Source organism: Populus alba, chromosome 5 (assembly GCF_005239225.2).
Source record: "Populus alba chromosome 5, ASM523922v2, whole genome shotgun sequence".
In the NCBI taxonomy this organism is placed as follows: Eukaryota; Viridiplantae; Streptophyta; class Magnoliopsida; order Malpighiales; family Salicaceae; genus Populus; species Populus alba.
Window position 1 is genome coordinate 12824109 of NC_133288.1, and position 21734 is coordinate 12845842.

General features: G+C 32.6%; 1 protein-coding gene and 1 long non-coding RNA gene across 2 annotated transcripts; both read right to left on the minus strand.

The window, feature by feature from the left end:
- Positions 1-280: 280 nt before the first annotated feature.
- On the minus strand, positions 281-5353 carry LOC140955563 (uncharacterized). The gene is made up of 3 exons (XR_012169802.1): positions 4431-5353; positions 4234-4310; positions 281-955 (listed from the first exon to the last, which is right to left on the minus strand). It is a non-coding gene; the product is annotated as an uncharacterized lncRNA (long non-coding RNA).
- Positions 5354-16170: 10817 nt separating this feature from the next.
- LOC118029947 (AP2-like ethylene-responsive transcription factor ANT) lies at positions 16171-20491 on the minus strand. Its single transcript, XM_035033946.2, has 9 exons — positions 19495-20491; positions 18728-19397; positions 18379-18461; positions 18214-18222; positions 18034-18122; positions 17873-17946; positions 17739-17789; positions 17564-17640; positions 16171-17154 (listed from the first exon to the last, which is right to left on the minus strand). The coding sequence occupies exons 1-9, from the start codon at positions 19820-19822 to the stop codon at positions 16535-16537; spliced, it is 2001 nt and encodes a 666-aa protein (XP_034889837.1). The 5' UTR covers positions 19823-20491; the 3' UTR covers positions 16171-16534.
- Positions 20492-21734: the final 1243 nt, after the last annotated feature.

Consider the following 21734-nt stretch of genomic DNA (forward strand, 5'->3'; position numbering starts at 1 on the left):
TGACGCTGAGACTTATTAAAATAGAACATCTCCACATGGCATAGTTGGTTCAATCAAGAACTTTCAGAACAAGAGTCATGCTTGGATGATCTAATGCGTGGATAAAAAAAGGATCAGATGGATTAATGGTTAAAAAGGTTATGTTTGGAAGGGTAGTATTTTTGTTTGTACTTGTTGAATCAGTACTATCCTCCATTGGAGAATTTTGCAGAAGCTTGGTTTTAGAGTTTCATGCACTCTGATACCATGAAAACTAGACGATGAAAGGAATGAAGAGCTGTTTTATTAATTTCTCGTCTTAGTAGTGTTTACATCAATTATATATATACAAACATGTGCCTAGGAAGTAGGAGCTACAAGTGATTGAGTCCAACTCAATCATTTAATCTACACCAGCTAGAATTGTAGCAAATTGACTTCAACAACAGATCAACATCTTCTTATCTACAGCAGATCAACTTCAGCTTATCTTCTCAACAACAGCTTCAAGGAGTTTGAGGAATAACCGGCTATAATTCAATTCCTGACTAGCTGCCTGGTAGATAGGAATATATCAGGATTAAGTTCTAGTAAATAGGGTACACAGAATTTTAAAGATCTTACATTAGAAAACATAGCGAACTTCATCAGCAGCAAGCTTTCTGCCAAAATAATTTAAAGGATCTTAAATTAGAGAACGCGGTGAGTTCAGCAGTAGGCTTTCAGCCAATATGCATGCCTCTAGGGTTTGAAAAGATTTCTTCAAATATTTAACGTCTGTTTCGAAATTGGCTCTGTATAGCCTCAACTCTTTAAAAAGAAAATGGGATATCAAGTAATGCCTTGAGAAACCGTTCTGCAGACCCTCGTTTGGAGATGTCACCACTGTACTCTCGAAGTTTAATTACTTCCTCCTTGGTTGGGGCCATCGTTGCTAGAATTTCCAAAAGCTCAGCATCCCAGCTTTTTCGATTGCCTGTTGCACCCATACAGATATGTCGTGGAATTAGCAAACTACTGATCACAAGCATTACTTTCTATTTTGTTGTCTATAAGTCTCCATGGTAGCACCAATTTAAGCAATATTCCAGTGCAACTACAACTGCTGCATTCAACCTTGTTCTTTCTTTCACCTTTTGGGCATAGAGCTAAACGAAGTTAATCACCTTAAGGTAATAAAAATCAGCTTATATCAGACTTTTGAGATGAATGAAAAATTAAAATACAAAAAAATATATTTTTCCCCTAAAGTTCCAATCAGCTGCAAGCAAGACAAGAAATACTGGATTGGAGATGTACTATACAATATGGTTTGGTGTTAAAATTAGCACCAGTATCTGTGATACTAATGGGTGTGCAATAAAATGCATGCATTACTTTTGGCATGAAAAATTAGGTTGATAAAAATTCAGTACTGTAATTATTTATACGTGGCATGGGTATAATAGTAATAATAGTAATTAAGTTTTCAACCATGTTATTTCTCTAATATTTTATTTTTATTGTGCTACTTTGAAAGAAAAAACTCAAAGCTAGTTGCCAATTATGCCCCAAACAAGCCATGTTTCAATCTATAGAAATAAAGATCTATAAAGGTAATATAAAAAAAGGTATTTTGTATTGATTTAATCTATATACATAGACAAAATGTTAAAACAATTTATCATGAAAGAATCCAAAAGACAATACATATCTATTTCACATATAATACTCTCTCCAAATATGTGTCTTAAAACATAAACTGAGAGAGATAGAAAGAAAATGATTTCTTATATTATGGATATAAGATTCATAATATGTTCAATATTATGTATAAAACCAGATGTATCTTATACTTTGAGCATAATAAGTAGATAATAAATAACAATCCATGTAAGAGTCATTAAAAAATAGTTAAAAATATTCTTAAATACTTAAAAAGAAATGTTTTTTTGGTCTATAGAGGAGATGAACTAGTAATTTATTATTATTTGGGTGCTAGTTTTTAATAAGATATTGAAAATAGTAAATTTATTTTGGTTATATATTACTCTAAATAATAGTGTTGTAAGTTGAAAGAGTTTCAAATAAGAAATCAAAGTATATTCTACAATTACAGTAAAGTACACCTTTGCATTTGAAAAGATAAACGAGATTATTTGGATTAAGAAGTTCATTACTGGATTAGGTGTGGTTCCTAACATTATTGATCCAATAGCCCTATATTATGATAACAATGAAGCCATTCCACAAGTAAAGAAATTAAAGTCTTACCAATGATCCAAAGATGTATTTAAACAATTCTATTTGATTAGAGAATTATAAAAAGAAAGATGTAAAGATACAACAAGTACCTACTAAAACGAATCTTGTAAATCCTTTTACTAAGTTATTGTCCTCGCAAAAGCATTATTGTTAAGTAGAATGATATGACATTTAATACATGAGTGGTTGGCTTTAGTACAAGTGGGAGATTATTAGTATATGCATGGCATTAACTTTATTCATGCATGTATATATTTAATTTATTAATAAAGACTTATTGATCTTTAATATTAATCAAATCTTTGATTAATGAATCTAGTATTTAATTAATGGATCTAGAGTAAAGATAAAGTTCTTGAGACAAAAATACTTTGCAAATGAAATTATAAAGTTGTTATAATTATGATATTTCTATTGCATCAAAGTATTGTTCTTAAGTGTTCATCGTCAATACTCTATTAAGACTAAATATTAATTATAGCTATTGAGAGGAGTACATATTAAGCTCATTTTTTTATTAAATCAAGCAGTTGTTCTCATAAATTGAGGTATGAGAGATACTTGAAACTAATATGTAAGTATTTGTTAAATGAACTGACCCGTATGAGAATTTCATATACAGAGATAATTTGTGTTTATGAAAAGGCTTACATGACGGTTATGTAAGTGATCCTTAGACTTAATATTACTAAGTTATCTTATATAAAGAGTGTTATATTTTGATCCTGCTACATGCTCTAATCAAAGGTAAGAAATGAACAAATATTAGATATAACATGAACAATATGAAGGTATTTAAGTAATCAAGATAGGATTCATCATTTTAGGTTAAATGAAGGAAATATTTTATTTGTTCTCAAATAGTATTGATTATAAATCCTTGCATAAGATGGAATAAGATTTGAAATATACATCAATCGATGACTATGGTGTTGAAAACAAATATGATTTGACATCATAGACATTCTTCATGCTGTAATGTCTAAATCAGAACATTATTATTGAAAAAATAATAATTACACTAAAAGCTGGTCATTTAAAAGTCAAGTCAAATCATTTATGACTTTTCTAATATTTGAAGGATCATGACACGTTGCTATAATTTATACTTGATCTTCAAATATAAATCAATCGATTGTTAAATTGATAATAGATTAATTTATTTATTTTTATTTTATTTAAGATTATGATTTATATTTAGACCAATTTATTAGAAAAACCTAAAGTTACACACACATAAGAATCAATTATAAAAAATTAAATAGGATGATTAATCAAGTATGACTTGATTATAAATAAATTTAAAAATTAAAAATTAGAATGTAATTAATACATGAGATTACACTTCTAGACCTATAAACAATCAAATAAAATTTTGATTGAATAAATTTTTAAAATTATCCTAAAATAATATATGTTATATTATTTATTTAAAAGATAAATTGACATTTTATCATTTATAGAACTTTTTAGATTTTTCTATAAATAGAATGTTATGCATCTTATTTTATGTGATGAAAAAAAATGAGTAAAGTACAACACGTAAACATCTAAGACACAAAAAAAATCTAATACTATAAGGTATAGTAATCTTTTTTTTTTTAAGGATTTAGAAGATTTCATTACTTATATTTCATATAGATTACTATTTAAAAAAAATCTAATTTTCAAGTAATCTTTGTATAAACCGTAAACATCCTAAATTTATCTATCAAATTCCTTGAAATTCTAAACAAAATTAAATTTATTATTTTTAGAGTATTTATATATTTTGAAAAAATCAACAATTCAAGCCGGTGAATTATATTTGTTAATTAATAATTAATTACCCATTTTCCTTTTCTTGCATTTTCACTTACTGTAAATAATCTAAGCCACCAAACAGAACACACAAAGAATGCAGCCATTTAAGCTAGAAATCAAACAAAAATCAGTGCGTCAAAATACAATCCACAATTATCATATTTAGCAGAGCCGGAGAGAGAGAGAGAGAGAGAGAGAGAGACGTACAGAAATGGAGCTGTGGAGGTTGAAAAATTGACAGTGTAATTTGTTTGTGAGCAATGGCGTAAGCTTCAGATCTGTGTCTTTTAAAAAGGAAAAGAGGGTTTTAGAGCACAGATATAGCATAAATCAAAAAAGGGAAAAAAATCTAAAACATCCAAAAATCAAAAGAGAGAGCAGGAGGAAGAGAGGGGGGGATTTACGTGCAGTGAAGTTTGAAGTCTTCACTGGTAAGAATATGAGCTCCAAGGCATTCGAGAAGAGAGGCAGGGAAGAGGAAGGGAACAGGCCGTGTAAAATATTACTGAAAATATTTTACTTTTACTTGTGTTTTTTTAGTAGAAACAAACACTGTAAAACACGTAAAATATTTACCCGAAACAAACGTGTTCTTGCTGTCTTAACTCTTACCATTAAACAAAACCTCTCAAATTATTTTGGCACAATTCTTAAAAAGACTGAAACGGAAAATTCACGAAAAAGAATTGATTGAGCATGAAATAACAGCACTACTTTTTAACAGCATCGCTTGTAGATTCGTGGCTTCTCTAGCCTCCAGGGACCGAGTCTATGCTTCTCTCTCTACTACATACACGGTTAAATGAAAAGACAGCCACTGACAACCACCAGCGGCTACGTCGGAAACAGTAACTATGACGGCTTCCGAATACCACGTGGAATCAGTACATTGAAAATAAAGAAAAACAACAGAGGAGAGAGAGAGAGATTGATCACGAGTGTGAAATGAAACAAAAGTCAAGGCTTGGGGCCAAAGATTCTACGTTAGATACGGGACGTTGACAGGACCCTCTTCTCCTATTTTATCTGACCTGATCTCATCCTGAAGAACCCTGAGTCCTGACCCTAGCTATTCTAGCTAGCTGAGATATCGACCGTAGCTTCCAGGCTTGTACGGACGGCTTAACATGCCTCGCGTCTTGTCGTCTTCTGTTGAACAAGTATTGCTCTAGCAATTGAAATGCTGCAACGACAGGATATTTTTCCTTTCTAACATGCTTTGTCAAGATTTTTAATAAAATAGCACTGATCAAAAAAATATATTTAAAAATTAATACAGAGGGTGGTGACTAGCAATACGCTACTAGGAATCGCGGCTTTATGTTCTCATGTCCTAGAAAAGAAAAAAAAAGAATTTAAAAACAATCAAGAGAAAACAAATGCAAATAAATCTTTGTTTGTTGGTCCTACACAACCACACAAACCTAGAAAAAAAAAACAATCAAGAGAAGACGAAAAGATAAATAACCTAGAAAACAGGGAATACCATGGAAGTTCTCTGATGCTAGGAAGAATCGGTGCATGCTTTAGAAAAGGTGGTGTTGATTTTCTCAGATTATTCGATTTAGTCTTTCCTTCTCATCCTTCTTTCCTTTTTCTCAGCAGTCTATATCACGCCTATCCTTTCTGACTTCATTCTTAATATTGTGCTTTTGGGAGAAAATTCTATTTTGTAAAAAAAAAAAATTACGATGGTATTACTTCGAAAATGTTTGTTTACGTTGTAATTTTAGCATTTAAACGCAAACTGTGTAAATATCATGTTTGAATACCCAAAAAAAAACACTTGCCTGTTTTGTGAGACCCATGTATTTTGGATTGAAACCGCCGGTTCCCACAAAGTAGTTGAGAGCTGCTTCTTCTCATGTCTGTCAGGGGAATTATTTGAGCACTGTTCACGTGAATAGTATCATGAATCTAAATATTTGGCAGTGTTTACGTGAACAGTGTCTCCACTGTTCATTAGACCGCGTCCGACCTAGTAAAAAAAATTTATTTTTTATTGTATTTTACTTGAAAAACTAGTGTTTAGTATTAGTTAATAACACTACATATATTAGAAGAACATCACATGTTGACATAGCATTTATGGAATTTGATCGCAATTTCAATTTTGTTTATGATATATTTGACCTTATTTGTTGCACGCTCAAAAAACCATGAAAACTATAGTTCTTATCAAATGAATTTCATACGTGATAAAATTGTAGATAAGTTAATGGAATAATAAAAAATATTTGATATAAAGTATTATTTATTTAATGATGTAATAATGATAGTTAAATCTACAGTATTTAAATTAAAAACCATCAATATTAAAATATATATATTTTTAATTATTTTATAACCTCAATTTGAAAAGTATGTTTAACCAAACACATTAAACTACTTTTTATTCAACCTCAATTTCAACCACAGTTTTAACCAAACATATATAAATACCAAACCAACCTCAAATAAAAGTAATTTTTTATAAAATAACTTTTTTCAAACCACAACAAAAAAAACTATCACAATACCAAACACACTCAAATGGAATCAACAAACTAGGCAGATTTGTTCATCATATCCTTTGGAATCATGTATTTATGTCTGCTAATCACTTTTGTTGTGTTATTATTTTGGTAATTTGACCCAAATACCAGACCTTCTAATTTGTTCCACCCTTTTTATTAATGATAGATCCTTTCTTGAAATCCAGGATTCCAGTACTACTAATATATCCTTTCTTAAAGTCGAGATTACAGTATGTTTTTGTTAAAACCGTGAATTCTAATATTATCTTTGTTGAACTTTTTTATTTTTTAAATATCTTTTTTAGTATCTTATTTTATCAAAACTTTTAACAAACAATGTAAAGAAAAACACTCTTAGCAACATGAAATTTTATAAAATTAGACTAGATAGGAGGTTCTTATTTCACTGCAAGCCAGGTCAATTTTAATAACATAAAAAAGATATTTAAACATCACATACAAAAATTGTATAACCGAGTTATATACATTATTAGATCTAATAAGATGGTTTAATTTAATTATATGATTAAAAAAAAAGTAATAATAGTAAATGTACCAGATCTAAAGAGAAAATAATAATCATGACCCATAAAAAAAAATGATTGCTAAAAGAAGAAACATTTGGAAACTGAATTCCAAGTTAATTAAATGTTAAAGGAGTAAAATAAAAATTTTTTTGAAAAAATGACAAATAATTATGAATCAATCTTAGTTGGCATGACAAACTCATGACCCTAGTCTCAAGGCCAAGTCATCCTCATAAAAAATAAATAAAAAATAATATAGAAACTTATTTTTTAATAAACTCAATGTTGAATGATAAAATCAAAGAAGAAAATCGATGCAAAAAATATATATAAAAAAGATCGATATCAATTTGAGTTAACATTCATATCTTTGACCCGGGTCATGAGACCAAAAATCAAGGTTGTTAAAAACATATTTTTGACACAGCATGGAAAATGCAAAATAAACTCGGATCGTAAAATCATAAAATTGTAAGGAATTTTAAAATACGTTAAAAAAATTCATGCTTCAAATAAAAATTCATACATAGTTCACACATCTTAAAGTACATGCTTCAAATAAAAAAAAGTACCATAATACATGTGTTATAATAATAATGCAGCCAGTAATGGGGACATTTGTAAGGTTAAAACAAATGACCAGTAAACTGCAAATGATTCATGCATCTAGTATTATCCAAAACATAGTGCATCAGCAATTTGAAGATAATTATAAAAATTGTAGTGACAATTTAGAATACTATAATCATGACCAATAATATAAATCCCCTAAGCAGAGTGCATTTAGACTATAATCATGTTGCACCACCGAAATCTGGGCAAGAAAAAGAAGATATCCTCTCCAGTCAACAAGCTCAACTATAAATAAATATAATTTAACACTCAAACTATAGTTTAAGAAGTAAACTATTAGCCATAAACTGCAAATCTAGTTCCATCAATCATAGCTTATTCACAAAGCAGAACCATCAAGTTAAACAAGCCCCCTGGTCTATCAAAATTTCTTTCTGATTTCTTCCCACAAAATCAACATAAAATAATAAAAAAAAAACCCATAAAATTTTTCAAATTTCTTCCCGATTTGAATAATTTCATGTTGCATATATTTTTTCTTATCACAATCTACTTCTAGTCTATCAAATCTAAACTTTCATCACCTTAAATCATTAGTAAACCAAACTGATGTTAAGCACAATAATTTATCAAGAAATTAACTAAATTTAGTTCAACTAATTAGCATATAACAATAAAAAGGTGACATCTTTTTTTACCAAAACTTTCTCAGCAACCAACAAAATAACATTCTAAATGGAACTTACAGTGTAGAGTGTAGAATGTAGAAAAAGCCATTGATGATGGAAAAAACAAAGACCGTTGTTAATGAAAAGTTAACAATCTCTGAACTCTGAAGATTGAAGAGTGCTGCTGTTGTTAATGAAGAGGAAGCCATGAGGCGTGAGTCAGTGTTTGGCAGGCGTGAGCTGTTACCAGGAGAGCACTGCTACCTGCCATTATTGATGAAGAGGAAAAGGAAGAGGAAGAGGAAGTCGTGAGGCGTGCGTTGGTACCGGAACAACGTTGTCATTGTTGATGAAGAGGAAGAGGAAGTAGTCTCAGTGTTAGGCCGTGAGTTGTTAATAGAGAAAGAGATTAGATTTAGGGATTTAGAATTTCAAGCTTAGGGATTTAGATTTTGTTTGTTCTGTGTAGATTGTGTGAGTATCAGCAGCTGAAAAAGATGAAAGAATGCATAAATCACAATAGCCAATGGCCCAATAGCCACTGGACAGTTGGAAAGTAGAGGCAAAGGTTACAGACAATACATGTTTTTTGCCAAAATCGTTAAAACCATCCTCAAATCGCGTTTTTACGCGATTTCACCTCTTTTTAACAATTTCACCCATTTTTGAGTTTTTTGAACGATTTAGCACGTTAAACCTACATTGACTCCTAAAATCATATGATTTTACGAGTCAAATCGTGATTTTAACAACCTTGATCGAAATCACCACATTAAAAAAAAAATTACGAAGCTCAATTCTCAATAATCCAATGTTGAAGGATGAACTTCAAAAAAGAAAATCAATTTCAAAAATAGATCCAGAGTAAAGAAAAAAGCAATGAAAAGAATCAAAATCAAATTTGATGTAAAAATAAAATTATGTAAAAGCCTCGAGCCAATCTGAGTTAGCATATAAAATTTATGACCAGGTCGTGAGGTTAGGTTATCATCAAAAACAAATAATAAAAAAAAAACTCAATCTTTAATAAACTCAATATTGAAAAAAAATATATCAATATAAAAAAAAAATTAAAAAAAGAATCGATTGCAATATGGGTTAACATTTCTTACCCATGACTTTAATCATGAGACGAAAGATCATCACACCAAAAAATATTACGAAGTTTAGTTTTTAATCAATCTAATGTTGAATGATAAAGTTAAAAAACAAAAATCAATTTCAAAAAAGGATCCAACGTAAAAAAAAAAAAAAAAAAAAAAAAAAAAAAAAAGATGAACAATATAAATTCGAAAAGATGGAACCCAATACCCTTTTTCTCTAGTCTTTTTCCATATTGGATAACTAGTATTAACCTTTCTATCAACTCTTCTATCAATTATGATCACACCATGGCACTTCCAAGATTGTTTTATTAATTTGAGAAAATCCCTTGAGACTCTGAACTCTTCATAAAACTATGTCAAAATGGTGATTCTCAGAATGAACTGTTCAAATACTAGCTATCATAAACTATGTTAGAGTAAGAACTAATGTAGCATTAAGATCCTATAAATTAACAAGATTTATAAGTAATCATCGTAGTATGCAATATAGGATTAGAAGTAGGCATATTATATTCTCCAATAAAATAGATATTTACTTAGGCTCAAAAAAATCAAATCCCAAGTATTCCTTCCTAAATCTTTTAGTGGATACTTAGCAAATTTCTCTAACTTTAAGTATAAATGCCACATTGTATCAAATAAACTTGATATATTCTCTATCATTGTCTCGAATAAACAAAAAAAAACTATAAGCAGCATCTCAAATGGCCTTTTCATGCTTTTCTACAATGATTCAAAGATGAAAATACCTCTACTAATATTGCATCTAATGGAGTAATTTTAAGAGAAACCATATTCTTAAACACATTCGCTACCTTGAAGTCAATCATTCCTTCTACTTATAGGAAAAGCCAAAATCCTCAAACGAGTCTCATTTTCTTTGTCATTCAATCTCTTTTTATATACGGGTTTCAACGTGTTTAAAAACCAACCTTGACTAAAACCTCATTTAGTCATTTTTTCACCCATTACCTTACGATCTATCTTGGTCAACCATGGATAATTTGATGAATCTTGCTCTTTTGATGTATAAATGTACACCAAGTCTAATTTTTAACAATCTGAAAGACAATCATACCCCTTGAGAGTAGGGGTCATGTCTACAATATCGAAGGTTAAATATTTATATTTTAGGTCCCAAAACCCTATCATAGTTTGGAAACATGATGGTTATATCCATATTTTGAGAAGTTAGGCTATATCTCCATATATTTTTTAGAAGTCAATATGATCTTATAAGGATAACGTCTTCTAAATCCAATAGTTGACTAAAATAAGACACCATGTCTTCTCTCTTTACTCGTTCTAGTAATTTAGAATCAAATCTTATCAATAAGCAATCCCTTTAATCATATTGTCCTTTCTCTAACCTAATTCTCATTTCCTTAATGGTAACCTCAATATGCCCAAACATATCACATTTTTTATGGGGATCAGTGGAGAAATAATAGAGTTAACATAAACATTATGAAGATGATATGTCATGATATTATTCAGATCTTATAAAGGGTTAACCTTAATGGATAACATCTAGCTCATATAGGGTTTAGCTTAGGTGGTCTATCCTTAAAAAAAAAATTTGTCCTAAATTTTCTAAATCATTAGTGGGATAACCTAACCACTTAAGCAACATGATAGCATAGAGGGGTTGTAGTTTGAATTGGAGTTCAAGTGAGCATCGGTGGATATAAGTATACTCACCATATAAATCTCTCTATCTAATTCTAAAAGGGACAAACTTAGGTCTATAGTTTTTGTTGGGATTTTGTGAAGTTAATGAAAACTCAAAAAATAATATGCATGCACATTTAATCTAGCAAATTAAAATAAATGCAATAATAAACAACAAAAATTAAAAAAAATTTAAAAAACATGAATAAATTAACTATTAAAGGCAATAAAGGTATTAAAAAATAAAGCACATGTATATAGGTTTAACCCTAGTATTCCCAATGAAGATATAATGCTATCGTCACCCGAGATGAATATTGAACTTTCAAATTTAAAAGAAAATAAAATCACCATTTAGTTTTTTAAAAAACTAAGAATTCAAAAATATACACTTGTTTTAGACATTCAAATAGGGGTTAGTTACAGTAAACCCTGGCTTTGATATATATATATATATATATATATATATATATATGAAAAAAAGGAGAAACCGAACGGTTTCCTTAAGAGAGGCCGAATATATGTATAGAAGGGATAGGTTGGTAGAGAAGAGGAACCTACTTTATAAGTCTTCTCTGCTTAAAAAAAAAACGAAAAAGAAGAGAGGGAGGGGGGGAGGTAGATTCCAAACTGTAGGTGAGGGAGAGAAATTTTGATTGGAGAGCAAGTTTTGAAGGAAGAAGAAAGAATAGCATCATAGCTTGGAAGAAAATAAATAGGGAGAAGAAGAAGGATTGATATAAGTAACAATTAAAAGGTTCTATCACTTCAAGAATCGTAGGTAAGTTTTTTAAACAATGATGTTATTAATAATTATGTGATTCTTGAACAAAAATAAGAAAACCCTAAAATTTGTGAAATTATGGTTCTTATAGAAATTGAGGGAAAGTATTTGTTCTTAAAAAAAAAATTACATAGAATGATGATTATGTGTTGTTAGTGAAAGAAATTTTCACAGATTGAAAAAGAAAACCCTAGGAAATCATAACCCCTAGGTTCGACCAACTTTGGGTTTCATGTGGGGAAGGATGTTCATATATTAAATCATGTGAATTTAGGCTTATCAACATCATGTAATGAATTAGAATGGGTTTTTGTAGGCTAATTTGTAGACAAATGAGAAAAATAAATCTAAAATCTTGAATTATAGGGTTCATGCAATAATTAGGAAAATCATTAGTCCTTTGGAATTTAATAAATAATTGAGTTTGGAATGTGTAAAAGAGTGAAAGAAACAAGAAAATTGAAGAAAATCCAGGAGAAATAAGGATCCCTCAATTTGGCCAAGGGAAGAAAACTGTGAGAAGGGGTTCTTGTTAATTCTTTTGTGTAATTAGGGATGTTAATACATCAAGAAAGTGAGGAAATTAAGTTAATGCATGAGAAAGTGTGGAAAGAAGGGGTTTCTTGAATTCTTAAAAGATTCTAGTATTAAAAATAAGTGAAAATCATGTTTACTCAAGGAATGAAAGAATAAACATGTTTAGGACTAAAATTATGGGTATTGGTGATGTAAGAGGAAGAAGAAACCTTAAGTGGGGAGAAGTGGTGATTTCAGCCACCATGGTAGAGGTGAGACCTATTAGTTTAATTACAATGAGTTGTTAATTCACAAGATGAAAGAACTCTTGCAATTTTATGTACATTTGTATGATGATGTTTGTAAGTTGATAAAAAACGGTAAAAATGAATTAATGCAAATCCTTGAAAATAAAGAATGATAATACCACCTCATCATACAAATGTACCAATAACAAGTTTATACAAATAATATAAAGCATAAGAGAAAAGTTGCAGATTTCCATAAACGAATTTATTTCACACACTTGCTTATGTAAAAATGTGACAATATAGTTTTACAAAGTAAAGCTAACACTATTGCGAATCTGGTAAAAATAAAGTCTATGCATGAATGTGAATAGTAAACTTGCATGCAAAACTTTCAAGAAGATTTTTTTAATGTGACATAGTTTTCAAATAAAATTATAGCTTTTTTTGTAATATTAGCAATTATGTTGTTAATTATTATATATGAACCTATTATGTATAAACAATTTAAAAATATGATCATAAATATTCAATGAAAATAAAATTTATATTTTGTTGTTTTTTATTATAAATTCTTCGTATAATTTTCTTAAATTAATTGTTTTTCTTCAATTGAGTACAAAATATCCATCCAGACATGATTTTCAATGTTTTCAATTAAAAAAAATTTAAAAAATTATAAAGTTTTTTTTTTTTTGAAAAAAAAAATAAGGCATCTTAGGATTTGTGTTCGGCCAGAGAAAAGAAATGCAAAAGTTAAAAAATAACTTGATTTATATATACCCTTTTTATGAGGGCTTGCACACAGATGGCAGCTTTTTAGGATTTTTTTGTTGGTTCGGAATTTGTCGGTTTTAGTTATAAAACGAAAATCGAACCGAATCTGTTAAAATTTATAGTTTTAAAAATCAGTTTAATCAGTTTTTCATCTTGGTTTTGTTTTTTTAGTTAAATTTTTTTTATTTTTTCAATTGATCAGTTTTTTTTAAACATCCTAATTGCAACATCACGCAGGCAGCTACACCAGTTAAAGCTAAACAAAACAAATACAGCCATGGTAACGGATAGAATTATCACAGGCCCGTACGTGAACTGTTTTTGTTTTCTCAAGGTTTCTTCCCTTTCATGTATTAATTATCCTTTGCGATTGTACATGTATGTTAGGTTTCAGGTCAGTTTCTCTTGTCAAGTTGTGATCACTGAGCTAAATGGTGAGATCGAGTAGTGGTCCATGGCGAAATTAGCCAGGTAAGGTTAGAGCAAAAGCCAAGAGGTACTAGCTACAGGTTTCCCCTGAAGAAACAGACTCCCCTCATTCAAACACACATGAAGTAACGTTGGACAGCAACACAGACACCTGCATGCGTGCGTTGCGATTCACTGCCTTCCTGTGAGCCATAACGTGATGGCAATGGGGGACCTAATTAAAACACTTGTTGCGTTGGGACCATTTACATTTCAAGGGCCGTACTGACATTTTCTCCATGTATACGATACAGTTTTGCACTGGTGGCCTCCATATGCCTCAATAATTCACTTCACTGCGTTTTTATTTGTTTTCTTGCAGCGTCTGCATGGAAGCGCTTCCCCTGGGCTGCGAAGTTTTTGATCCATTAATTGGTTTAATGTAATCAACAAGTGGGAGGAGTACTTGATATTTGAACCACAGCTCAAAACATATTTACGTACTTCCCAGAACCCCTCCTATAGTACTCTCAAGCTATGGCTGTACCATACATCGCAGACAACCACTCGCTATTATTGGCTAATTCTTTTCTTTTTTCTTGCTTAATTTGGGGTTGAATTTTCAGGTGAGATTTTCTATCCTTGAATAAGAGTTGAGAGAAAGGAAGAACATCTGGTTCATTGTACTCCTATGCTTTTTTGTATTTGAATTTAAGCGGTGAGCTGCTGAGGGTTCAAAATCCATCTTAAAAAAATATATATTTTGAAATTAAAACTTGTATAAATCTATACTATATTATGCTTAATTTTTATTAAATAAAATAAAAATAATAAGATTTGAACTCATAGCCACTTGATTAATAAAATTATAATACCATATCAAAAAACTAAACAAACTTATTAATACTAGCTGTTGTGTAGTGTATATATGTCAAGCTACGTACGTAAACTTAATTTATGATTTTTGCACCATTGTAGAATCATATTTCAAGGTACGTATATGCAGGGATTAATATTATTGTGAAATTTTCTATCCTTAAATAAGAGTGGAAAGAAAGCCTATATGGTCGTATTTTTGACTTTCACGGCTTTTTCGTAATTGAATGTTTTAAAATAAGATTGATTAAACAAATTGCTTTTCCGATGCTGTCTTGCACGAACTTTGTCTTGCCTAATCCAACCTGTCAACACCAAGCATGAAATCATAGTTGTTGACTAAATAGAAAGAGGGTTTGAAATTCAGATCAATGTTTTTGCCTTTTTTCGTTAAAAATGAGAATTATTATATTCACTTTACAACCTTTTTTCTTCATGAATCGCCACCTTTTTGACCATCAAGCGCTCAGTTATGCATCTTTTCTTTGCCATGTTGTAGCTCGTATGCTCGTTTCTCTATACGCATATGCCTTGCCTCTTCCAGTGTCTAATCAAACTCGTTTTCATCTCCAAACATCCTGGCCTTTTTATCTTGCAGTGAATTGAATGCATGTTTTCGGTGATAAGATTAATTTGTAGGGCATTTAATTTGACAGCAAACAGTTAGATCTCAGATGTTTCCTGCCCACTTTTCTTGAAGAAGGAAAGATGAACACCGTGAGTATATATGTTTCCTGCTCATTTTTCCAATCTATGGAATCACCTAGGAGCTCTATATACACATACACAACGGCAGTTCGGTGGCCATCTTTTTCTTCGTCGACAAGAAACTGAACGAAGTGAAAATTTGATTGAAGCCAGCAAGAGTGATTACAGGTCGGGATGCTTTATCATTTTCTACGATATTGTCTTTTGGTTAGGATTAACATGGCTTATAATCTCCATCTCTCCAGGCGTCAATTTCTGGCTGTGTCCGAATATCACTTAATCCCCCCTTTCCAGGTCAAAGATTGCTATCAGGCTCAGCCTCGCACACGCCCACGAAGATCTTCCTCTACAATGCCACTATAATTTTCTAGCGTCCACACAAGGACATGGAGTCGCTTTTAGGTGCCATTTATCTTTTGGTTCACATCAAAGAGGGATTAGAAAAGTCAAAGATGTTTTTAACCATGGCGACTTTAAAAAAGGAAAAAAAAGAGAGAGGAGACAAAGTGCTAACTAATTATGACAAATGAAATCCTAAAATGAACACAAGCTAGTCTTTTCCCTCCCTCGGAATCTCTCCCTCCACCTGTTTCTATTGGTGATGCGGGAATGTCTGTTACCTTTGAGGAAAGCTCAGGTACGAAAGGTTCGAATTGTGATGGTGGCGCGGATTGAGGAACATGTCGAAGAGATTTTGTGGTCAAAGAGAGACCCTTTTGCATTAACACCGAGCTGGGCTCGTACTTGGCAGCATCTAAAAAGTAGATTCAATAATATAACAAGGGCCAGCCACTTAAACTGTATTGCCAACATCATTTCACAGCGCAGAATTTAATCATGAGACTACTACACTTCTCTATCCCTTCTCTCTCCATTTTGCAAGATGTTCATTCCAATATCGAGCCCAAAAGGTCAATTTGACAAAGATTCTTACACTTGGGTTACAGACAAATTACTGGCCCCCACCCTTGTCTTCCATTAATCCCCAGTTTACTCCACTAACACTCCTAAGAAGAAAATACATCATGAAAATTCCTGCCTTCCCCCCTCCTTTTCCCTCCTTAAACAGCAACTCTTCCTTTTCCTTAGTTCATGCAAAAACACCACATGGGAACCGCAAACACAAGGCTTTAGGTATCATTCCATGCAGCAAAAACTGGCAAGTGAGCCATGGAGATTCCTGCTGGCCTCAATTGGGCTGCTGCTTGGATCCAAGGAGTAACGCTGGTTGTAGGGCCTATGAACTTTGATGCCCGTGGAGGTTTAGCGAAGAGCACAGGGGTTCCAGTCTTGTCAGGGCTAGCTTCTCTAGAGCTGCTCAAACTGGTCCCCAAAGATGAGGGGTTCGAGAGATGAGTTCCTAGCTTGGCTGATTCATCTACCACTGGGTGGCTAGAGTTCACTGAATGATCCATACCCATAAGATCTTGCACTGCCACTGAGAAAGAAGAGCTTCGATAATTTCCAGCACTCATTGACTTCTGATCAAGAGATTCTCCACTGGCATTTGGCTGTTCCTGCGGAGAATGGTATAAAACACAATTGTTCTGTGTTGATGTGTTATAGTCAATGGCCTCAATGCTAGATTCTGTGTCTCGGTTTCGCCTAGCTAGTTCTCCAGCTAGAAGCGTGTTGCTGGCCATGATCCTATCAACATCATATCTTGTTATGTTAAAGTTTGTCACAGCATTAACCCCCCGAAATTTGATCGCAGCAATATCATAAGCTTCTGCAGCTTCCTCTTGGGTGCCTGAAATTTGTTTTCATTAAACACTTGAGCAAATTACAATATCCACAGCTTAGTATAAATTATAAAACACCACAGCCACTTCAAAGAAAATTTGCCTTTAATCAAGCATTGTAGTCTGGAAATACATTTATTCCTCTTTAGCATCTTAACTGGCAAAACAGCCTTATAAAAGTTCTAGTAGTACTGAAACCAGTAATGTATCGCACCGTCTCAAAGTAAGCATACACCATCAGCCTTATAAAAGCATCTCTAGTCTTTAGTGGACATCGGGGCAAAGATGTCATAAAATGAGCCCTTAAAAGCTCTTTATGCCCAGAAAGAGTCCAACAAAATTTGAACTTGAAATGAGTGGATGAAGAGAAAATGGCAAACAAAGCGAGAAAGCATTTAAACTCAAGCAAGAACTTACTGAACGTCCCGAGATAAAGGTCCTTGTTCCCTGCAACCCTGCCTATCCTTGCTTGCCATCTTCCATGCTGGTGATGCCTACACAAGATGGAAAATTTGGGAACAGGACAAGAACTAGAATATCAATTGGATTGAACTTTTTGCAATAAAAGTTACAAGTTAAGAAGAATAAAAACCTTGTTACTCCTCTGTAGATTGAGGCCCCCCTAGAAAACCCACTACTTTTTCTGTAAAGCAAAGGAGAAGAAATGTTAGCACCCTCGTAAACTAGGAACACAGGAACCATTTGAAAGGTAAGCCATTGCCTTACCTCCGTAGATGTGCAACATATTCCTGGCGGCCCATGTTTTTCATTTCTTCAAGTTCTTCCTGGTAATTTTCTAACTGGAAAAGAAAAGGTAAAAGTATGATCTTGGTGGCTATAAAACAATCAAACTGACAAGGTCTCAAACAAACAGGATTAAATATTACCGGAAAATTTATATGAGTTGAAGGTCCCCAGTACTTAAGGGCAGCAAGATCATAAGCCCTTGCAGCTTTCTCTTCCATATCATAACCCCCTATATGCGATCGATGGAATGGAAATAATGTTAAAAATGAACAGCAAGGCTTTCTAGCATAATCATCATTAGTGGTTAAGAGTTGGCTTACCCAGATAAACTGAAATGCATCATTCCAAGAAGTATGTGAAGCCAAATAAGAATTAAATTGCACAAGTCAGGTCATGAAGACAAAGGGACCAAGAATCACAGTAAAAAAAAAAAAGCAACACCTCCAAACAGAAATTGAAAACAGTAGTAGCTTTGCTTAACCAACCTTGCCTTCCTTTCCTGGTCTGGCCTTCCTTCTTACAACTATTGTCCCAGAGATGGGCTTCATATCTACCAGTCCATCTGTGTCTGGCGGGGGTTATTTCAAAATGGTTACAGGGACACATAAAGGAGAAAAAAGTTTAAGGAAAGCACAAACCAAAATAGAATAGAATATATAGTACAAGAAATAATTCATAGTAGCAGTGATAACTGAACAAGAAATGTACGGGTGAATGGAAACATCCAAACGAAAATAGGCAAGAGCAAAACTATTCCAACAATTCATTATAAAAAAAAAAAAAAAAAAACAAAAAACAGAAAAGTAGTGTGTTGAAGTAACAGTCCCGGCTAACCTTGTAACACCTCTATACTGTGATGTTCTTTGGCCAAATGTGTCAATAGACTTCCTATGAACAGGCTGTTTTTGACCCACTTTTACAGGGCCTCTCTTCTTTGTTTCTATGGCCACACATTCAGTGCCAGCAGGTGAGATCTGCCTTGGAGCTGTAATGCAGCTTGACTGCGAACCAGGGCTCATAGACAAGCTGAGAGACTGTAAATCCCCACACCCTACAGCACTAGCAGAACAAGAAGCCCCGCCATCATTAACCATGCCACTATTAATCTGCTGCTCCAGTGCATTTTGCGAGGAATAGTGTCTAGCAACCCAGTTTTTCAAGCAAGGCAGCTCATCGTCTCCCATTAGAGGAATAGGTGAATTACAATCTGCAAGCTGAGTACCCTTGGTTTCTCCCTCCAGTGGGGCCTGATACAATCCTTGGCATGCTATTCCAGAATAATATGGGTGGGTTTGAACTGAAAACTGTTGGTCTTGCTGCCTATATGGTTCATGAAGGTTGAGAGAATGTTGTCTATTAGTTTCTGGCTCTGAGCTTTGCTGGTAATATATGCTGTCTAGACTTAGGGCCATGGCTTCCCTTTCATGGCTATTGTACTGATGACTTTCCATGGTTGCACCACCTAGGAAGTCCTCCAGTTTTGGTGACGGACTCGACACCATTCCTTGAAACACAAAAGAATATGCTTTAAATCAGTTTTTCAAACTAAAGGGAAAAAAGGACAAAACACAAGGAACTAAACAGGAAATAAGGAAGTAAACCTTCAGGCTGTGATCTAGTGAGAGCTTCCATGATACAAAGAGAGCCGTCAGACTTGAGGGGCATAACAGACAAAGGAGAGTGAAAGCCACCATTCTCTCCAACTTCATAACAGATTCCAGAACTGTTGAAGAGAGAAGAAGATAGATAGAAACTTGTTGGAACGGCAGCAGAAACAGAATCAGCAGTAGGAGCATGAGTTTGGGTTTGATGATGGTACTGATAATGATGTTGGGGGTCAGAAGCGGCCTCCATTTTCATATGGGGCGAGAGAGAGAAGCCTAACCAGTTATTATTACTTCCATTGTTATTATCACTCATAGATTTCATCTTCAATTTCTTTCACTCCACCTCTCTCTCTCTCTCTCTTCCTTTTCTTACTTCCAGAGGTTCCCTAGAAGTGTCTCTCACTTGTTGCAAGGCAACTCAATCATTGGCAAAGAACTAAACTAATCATACCAAAATCTCTTGCCCCCTTCTATGTGAAAGCTTGGTTTTTTGTTGTCTAGCAGCCAGAACTCATTGCAAGAGAACTTTTTTTTTGCCTGACCCAAAGCTCTTCACTCTATCCGCTCACACTAGCTAAAAAAAAACACCCTTCCCTTGCTCTCTAAGAGAGAACAAAATTGGTCTCTTTAAACTAAACAAAAGGAATGAATTCTAGCAAGCAATGCCGGGAAGCACCCTAGCATTCCATAGGGATCTGTGTACATGAGAAAGACCCCGTCTTTTGCTTCCATATCTCTCAACTCCCTCCCTTCTCTTGTTTTACTAACTTTATTTTGTTTCTTTAAAAGAGCACCACCCCCTTGAGAAAAAAGAAAAACCCAGATTCACCGCTACCAAAAACCCCTTTTCAGCGACTAACAAAATAATTACTAGAATATACGTACGTTTCCTCAGTAGCCAGAACAAAATACCCAGAAGATATTATCTATCACCAAACTTTACGATCCCTCTCTTCAATGACGGTTGAATATAAGAGGGCGAGGCTGGTCAATAACCAAAAGGGTTAGCTTTCTTTTTTTTATTTTTACCGTCCAAAGGGTGTTAGACAGATTTGACACGGCGGAACATCTGCCCATGCAGTCACTTCACACAGTACACTGTCACTGTGCCACTCTGCAATCCAATTTATATCTATTTGTTTTGCCTTTCAACTTAAATACTGCTCCAATCCGGTTTACAGCTTTCAATTCAAAAATGCAATGGGACAGAGGCTCAGGACCCATTGTGTCACGTTCTAGCTGTGACCATGCATTGCTCACAGCCTCATCACCCACCGTTTATTTGGATAAAAACAAGGCTTCTTTTGTGGGTCATTGATGTGACCATTTCTGACTTTCTTGCTTTATTCATCTGGCAGCGTCAAACTGGTCGAGCCCGTCACTGTGAATTGCTAGGGTAACTTTATTAATTAACAAAATCTATAACGTATGCGAAAAAAGACAACTCTTCCAGTATACACATAAATTTTTATTTCTTTTCATTACTTTTTTAATTTTATTAATCAATATTTTATTAATTAGAATAAAAAAGATTAATAATTTGTTTTTTTTTATGATTATTAAAGTCTCTCAATACCATGAAATTAGTACTTAAATTCATGAAAAAATTATATTTTTGTTTATAAAAGATTAAAAATGATATAACCAAAATAAAAATAAAAAAATAAGTCATTTTATTATATAAAAAAAATTGTTGTGTCATCTTTGGTTTTCTTCTTTCTTTTTTGCCTTTGGTCATTATTTTTTTTTAATTTTATTTTTTAATATTATATTAATTGGAATTTGATATTCATAATGTATTTCAATCTATTATTTATTTGGTTATATTTATCTAAAAAATAAACGTTTGAATATTGAGTTGATGTTCGATGTAAAAACAATAAGATATATTTTTTGAAAAAAATTGAGAATAAAGGAACCAAAATAAAAACAAAGAAAGAAATAGGAGCCCTTTTAAAAGAAAAAATAGTGTCATTTCCTTTTTGCTTAGTTTTTCCTTAGAATTTTGTCAAATTTCCTTTTTTGTGATTTTATTTTGACAATTAAATAGTTTACTCCAAAACTTTATTTTGCTCGCATTTTAGTTCCTGAGTTTGAGAACAAGAAAGAGGATTACTAAAAGAAGATGAAGCGGAGAGAAAATTAACAAACAACCACTTTCAGTGACGAAACTAGTCTTTTTTATGTTAGTAGTTTTTTTTTTTTTATGAAAGTTCTATTTAGGTTTTTTTTTT

Coding starts and splice junctions, on each gene's coding strand:
- LOC118029947 (XM_035033946.2), bottom strand. CDS start 19,822: ATGAAATCTATGAGTGATAATAACAATGGAAGTAATAATAACTGGTTA. Junction 17,947..18,033: donor CAACTCATATAAATTTTCCG/GTAATATTTAAT, acceptor TTTCTTTTCCAG/TTAGAAAATTACCAGGAAGA. Junction 17,790..17,872: donor TATGTTGCACATCTACGGAG/GTAAGGCAATGG, acceptor TTTGCTTTACAG/AAAAAGTAGTGGGTTTTCTA.